A 6,545-nucleotide genomic window follows, 5' to 3' on the forward strand; every position below is an offset into this window, starting at 1 on the left:
TTCAACCCGGGTTGAAAATGTCAGCCCTGGTCTAGAGAACCCCGAGGTGATATCTCCGTTTGCAGGGCTATTATTTGAACTCCGTAGCCATAAACTTGTATGATGTGCCATGCATCTTAAGTAAAGATGCATGCAACACTAGCAATGTAAAGTAAACCTTGCAAGCTAATTGCAGTGGCGTAGCCAGACATTTTTCGTTGGGGGAGGTGTTATACAATTTTCCCCAAAATTTGATGGTTGAAGCCTCCCTTTGCATACAGCGCACCATGCACAAGCAGGCTGTGTTACAACTGATAATGTAACCGACGGATAATGTATCACCAACTGAAAATGTCACATAAATCAACCGATACTGTAACCATTCACTAACCGATATGTAACAACATTTAGTACACTATCGGTCAATTGTTGCTACGTTATCGGTCGTAACCGATGTAACAAAATTGACTGATAGCGTTGTAACATTCAGTATACAATCTCAGTCAATTGTGTTACATAATCGGTTAGTGATACAATCTCAGTCAATTTTGTTACATAATCGGTTAGTAATACAATATTTGTTAATTTGTGTGACATTATCGGTTGGTGATACATTATCCGTTGGTTATTACATTATCAGTTGTAACAGGCTGTGTACGGAGGGGGTTGTGTGCATTATGGAGGTTGTTGTTGTTACCACACCGCCCCCCTCCCTTCGCTATATGCCAGTGGGTATTTATCATTACAATATGATTACAGTGTGCAAGTTCTACGTTTCATTTTTTCCAAGAACAGCTTCATGATTCACAAAAACAGCATCTTCAAGATCACTTCAAAACAGGTATACCAAATTTAATTTGAAACAAAAAAAATGCTATTGTTTTTTTCAGAACGAGGGTCCGCACTCCGATTTGTCATGTCATTAGACCTGCTTTTCCTCAGTGCCTACCGTAACCCAGCAGCTGCTGCTTGGAAACAACTTGCCAGAAGGGTTGTTTCAGCGGTAATATACCATTAATTTGTTTCATTCATGTATTTAAGTGCACGCCCCTGTGGGAATGAACTTAAAGCTTGTGTATTGTGAACACAGGGATATGAACAAGTTCCTCTACAATCCATATGCCAGTTCTGGCCATGGGCTGGAATTTGCATAGGGGTGTGCTTTTGCGGGTAATTTTGGAACCTTATACCCGTTGTCGTTTTGAAAGAGCAAGGTAAATACACACTTGGGTGTGTATATATATGTGTTATGTGTTCCCGAGATCTGATCATACACGGTACCCTGAAGTCCGAATTTCAGCCCAAGAAGTTAATTCTGGTTAAAATAGGAGCATTCTGAAACAGGATTTTCACATTCTAAAATTTTAGTACACGAGAACAAAGAAATGACTCCACAAGGATACAAACTTCAGTATGCGAGTTGATCATTGACGAGTTGGTCGACTGCAAAAGCAGAAAGGCATCTCCCTCGCAAAGCCTCATAATTTAAGTATTCGTTGGGTATACAAAGACACATTTTTTCAATTTTTTTGTGGGTTATTTATCACTGATCAGTGCAAAAGTTGTGTCTCCCTATAGTATCGAAAAGTTGTGTTTATGCAAAGAGGGTTTTCAGGTAAAAGAACCAGATATGGAACCGGGTTTAATTTCTGGCATCTTCTGTCGGGTAATTGGTACCAGCTGTCGTCCCTGTCATAAGAATGACGGTAAAGATGGGTTCATCATGACAAAATATAGTGATTCATTATGACAAAATATCCACTACAAAATTTACTGTGGTGGAAATGTATTCAACTTTGCAAATTCCTGAGGCAAATTACCTCAATGTCAGAAGTGACTTTCATATTTGCAATAAGAATAAGAACTGACCTCGTCTATTTACCATCTGAACGCTACTTTCTCCTTTTTCCAGATTCTGAGCAAACTGCGGGGAGATAGTTTGACTAACCGTGTGATTGCCGTACAAGTTTTGAGATTTGAGAGTGGCAGTGTGGTTACACATATTGCGCTAGCATTCCAAGGGCAACAACCATCGGTGGATGTCATCACCAATGTGATTGCAGCGGGTGGCACAATAAACGATGGTGTTACAGACATAGCTCTTGTACCGGACTCTGTCAGCTACACAAACACATGTAAGGCTTTGTAATGTCTTAGTTCCTATGATCTCCCCAATCCAACTTGCCTGTTACTACCAGTACTACCCCAAAATGCCCCAGCCCTAGTATGGCTTATGGATTCATCAATGAGTAAATACTATGTAACACAGTGTAATACAAGTGCTAATGGTTAAAGGAATGTTTTGACTAATAATAATAATAATCATAATAGCAAACATTTATACCGCGCTTAATACTACGTTTCTAAGCACTATATGATGCTGTTGTCCTTGTAGACTATTAGGTGAAACAAGGGCAACCGCACCAAATACAAAGAACAGATTTACAGGTAGAAAACACTAACTGACATGGAGTGTACAAACATTGATTAGAAGGCGTGTAAGCTTTTTTAACATTTGTTTGGATATTTCACTTCGTTATTGATATTCCAGTTATCCTCCGAAACAGAGACATCAATACGAAAGAAAATATGAAATTGATTTAGAACCGTGGGACACTCAATCATTTAAATGGTCTCCGACTTTGAACTGAGTACAGCTGTGTTAACGTAATTGACAAAAATGTGAATAATAGATGGACTGAGGAAACCTCCTGAATTAGAAATGCAATCCCTGCGACAACCTAAGCACAAAGTGTTCGGTAAAGCAGTGGTCCATTGGGAAAAAATCCACCAGTGGATATTTTGCACATTTTGACATTTACACTTTTTGTAATTGGTTCTGTTATCAGCACTGTTATCAGACTGCACACAAGATGGTTGTATGAATGGCGGAACGTGCGAGAGGACAGGCTTCAACCCTCAGCTAACCTGCAGGTAATTTAGGGGGCGAAGCTGGAGTTGCATGAAAGGAGTTGGATTATTATAACCTTAAAAGCAGCACATGACAAAAAGGCCGGAAAGTGCCTGAATGATTTTAGTATGGGTTGCACTGCCTATATCAATTAATTATGATAATAATTGATATTAGTTGGTCGATATATCGGTAATTGAAAATGCTGATGTTGACCGAGTATATATGCCACTTACACATCCATGATTTGATTGAACAATGGCGATGGTGCAATTCCTCCTTATGCCGGCCCAGATTCTTTAAAAAAAACTGAGGGAATGCTTAATGTGAGTTTTAGATACATATTTATTTTAATGCTCGTTGAGAAATTAAGATGTTATGTTATACAAACGTGGGATGTAATCTGTTTGTGTTTTGTAGTTGCCCAGCATCATTTACTGGCGACCAGTGCGAGACTCCAGTACCCACGACAGCCCCAGAGACTACGGCAGCCCCAGGAGGTACGTCCCATTCGAATCAGTTTCCCTAAATGTCCCCAGATAAGAAGGTCATAGACAGTTGGTTCATTTTAAAGGACTATATTTACAGCCGGGCCTTTTTGTAGCATGTTGATTTTACGGATCATTGGAAAAAAACTCAGTTCCTGACATTCAGTTTATGTATCTCAGGGTATTTGCAATAAAATTGCGTTTTCATTTCGTTCCTAATCTGAAGGTTTTGGACGAAAAGTACCTTATTTTGTATTGTTTTCTTTGTTGCAGGTGGTGTTTCACCTTTAGCTACAGTTCTCATCATAGTCGGATGTGTTGTTCTCCTGTTGGCTATAGCAGGAATAGCCATGTGTTTCTGCATGCTAATGAGGCGTCAATATAGTAAGGCTCAGTACTACCATCAGTCAAGTAGACAGTTCCGATCTAGTAGGGAACCCTTCGATTTTGGAGATCGCAGCGTGTCCTCTGACGAAGGCTACAGTGCAACCGACTACAGGGAGGAAGAAAGGAGGATGAATCGTCTCGCTCATGTCATGAGCCAGTCACCTTACATACAGGTGAGGCAGGTTAACTGTGTTCTTTCTCTTAGAGAGGTTTCTGAAGAAAGAGCCTGTCAAGTTGCTGGAGTTATAACCCTAGCCTTCCAAGATCTTTCCCAATCCACAATGGGGTTTTGAAGGATTTTGTTGATTTCAGGAAAGTAGATCTTAGCCAATCTTACTTTACGTGGGGCTTGATGACCCTTGAAAGCAAGAGTGCTGTACTTCGGGGATAAAATGGATTCTGATACAAATAGACAAGGTGTTTGTATATAGACATGGACACAATCAATGTATTGCTTTGGACATATCTATGTATAATTTAAGACGTCACGTGTAACTTACTGATTTAAGTTTTCTTTGTATATGACACAAAGTCTATGCAGAATCGCCAAGACTTCATCCGACCATACGTGGTGACTGGGAACGAGGCATTGGAACGTTACCGAGAAAACGAAGCGGTGAGTTTACATGATCACACTGTAAATTTCAAATATTAAATGTTTTACCCTCGGCTTACACTCCACCACAACTTTAATTTCAAGACTTGTGATATGTCCCCTTGGTGTTTTATTTCACAGCGTGATGGAAGGGCTCATGCAGGCCGCACGGTGTACAATCCCGCCCTCTACTACTAAACCTCGTCACTGGTCACAGCTTCCATAGCTGCAGATGCAGCTCTGCGACAAGTAATGCCCATGGGATAAGTAGACTGAACGACTAAGCGACGGCTTGCAGCTTTACCATGATTACCAGTTCCACAGTTATCCAAGTTCTTGTGTGGAATGAATCCTCACACATACTGCATTCACCCAGTTTGGTACCGTGTCTCTCCCCATCTTATTCTTGATTTGAGGTGTTTTCTTGGTTCTTGTAGGAGAAGACAAAGCAAACACCCATTTTCAAAACTAACCTCTTAAAAAACTATCTCAGTTGAAACTTGTTTTGAATCCAGTGAAGCATATTTGTTTTATACCCCTTTTTTCATGATTTTAATTTCATACACTCATCCCCACCAGAGGGGGGCATTTACTGATGTTAAATAAAACTAAACATATCTTACTTTGTGGTTGGCTTCATTACTATTACATAAAGATAAAATACATTCTGTGTTAATATGATCTGAAATTTCTCGGCCCCCTTATCATCATCAGCCTCACACACTACCGCACATGTATTCCATATTTTTTGTGGGTTACCTTTTGAAATTCTACACAGTCTTGGATGGAACTGTTAACTGATTGTGGTAAAGCAGCTTTTTTAAGTTCTTTGTTCTTCATTGGTGTATTTAATCCATAATAGGGTTACGAGGTCTGTTTTTTTATGTAATGAGAAAACTAATGTCTTTCATTTTTAAACATAAGCAATTCTTAGGATTTGTTACAAGTTATATGCTGCTGTGTATTTTGATCAGCTCTTAGTTAAAACATTTTATAATCTATTTTTTATTGTATTATATTAGTGAGCGGATGGAAAAATGAATACTCTGTGTGTTAAAGAAAGAGTGTTGTTGAAAGAGTGTATTATGGAGCCAACACTCCTTTTGAGTCTTGAAAGTAGTGTTCCTGTCGAATTTAGAACATTCGAAACAGTTTATATAATCGCCGGCTTAACATTGCAGCTGCGTTTTGAATTACCATCCGCTGTATTTTATCAAGGCATAGAAACGTAAACTTTTTGTGCTTAATCTATTGTAATGGGCTTAACTCGGAGTAATGACATAAATGACAACAGTTAAATCCAGACTTCCAAGGGAGAACAGTTCCTAGACATCCGGTGGGGCTACCCAGGTAAAACAAAACAATCAATTAACACCGTCATGATTTATCCTTAGCTTAGCTTAAGCAGGCCCTATCAACATTTTTTTCATTCGGAAGTTTACAGTATCATATCATTTTATGTCGGTTTGTCCAAATCAAAGTTTATGAAACTTATTTTCTTAGCAGCGTTTTATGACTTAATAGTAAAGGCCTAATTAGATCAAAGTATATATTTTGTCATCCTGAAGTTGTATTTACGAATTGTTGACAGTTTTTTAAAGTATAGTATTGTATCAATTTGAAATATTAATTGGAGTTTCTCTGAAATAAACCTATCGCGGTAGGATCGCATCAACGAACCTTGAGAACTATTGTACAATTACATGATATACAAAGAAACGCGGAAGACGCGAAATCTGAGACAAACAAAACTTAATGTCCAAAATTCCATAGGGTTGTCTAAGGGGCGTGGCTAACTCGCAAACAGCGACAGGTTAATTATGAGCACCGTATTTTGTTATTCTGTAATTTCAATTCTTTTATGCATTCAACTAGAGAATTTACGTATTCGCAAGAACACTGGACTGATTCGGCAAGTCCTAACTAACTTATGATTGACATGGATATTTAGTTTCTTCAGTGAGGGTGACAATGAGGCAGTCAGAAAACGGTTGCACTGCCAAAGCGAAATTCAAAGAGTGAAATTACAAACTGCTAATATACAGTGCAATTCGTAAATACCTCATACAGTTAATACCCATTCTTATTGGTCAAAAGCCCGTCACGTGGGTGGTTTCAAGCCGCCGGTACCACTGCACTATCGCCCCGCACTAGCTTGCGTGCAATTACCAATAACATATTGATG

At 39.0% G+C, this 6,545-nt stretch overlaps 1 protein-coding gene across 1 annotated transcript in view; it reads left to right on the forward strand.

The window, feature by feature from the left end:
* LOC119734406 (fibrillin-1-like) overlaps positions 1–6,039 on the forward strand; it is a 47,513-nt gene extending 41,474 nt beyond the window's left edge. Inside the window, exons 53-59 of the mRNA XM_038207903.1 lie at positions 870–982; positions 1,892–2,114; positions 2,829–2,913; positions 3,311–3,390; positions 3,652–3,938; positions 4,298–4,381; positions 4,502–6,039. Coding sequence (XP_038063831.1) covers positions 870–982; positions 1,892–2,114; positions 2,829–2,913; positions 3,311–3,390; positions 3,652–3,938; positions 4,298–4,381; positions 4,502–4,558 — 929 coding nt within the window. The 3' untranslated portion in view covers positions 4,559–6,039. The remainder of the gene's footprint in view (positions 1–869; positions 983–1,891; positions 2,115–2,828; positions 2,914–3,310; positions 3,391–3,651; positions 3,939–4,297; positions 4,382–4,501) is intronic.
* The last annotated feature ends 506 nt before the right edge of the window (positions 6,040–6,545 follow it).

Source organism: Patiria miniata, unplaced genomic scaffold, assembly GCF_015706575.1.
Source record: "Patiria miniata isolate m_02_andy unplaced genomic scaffold, ASM1570657v1 HiC_scaffold_27, whole genome shotgun sequence".
Lineage (NCBI taxonomy): Eukaryota > Metazoa > Echinodermata > Asteroidea > Valvatida > Asterinidae > Patiria > Patiria miniata.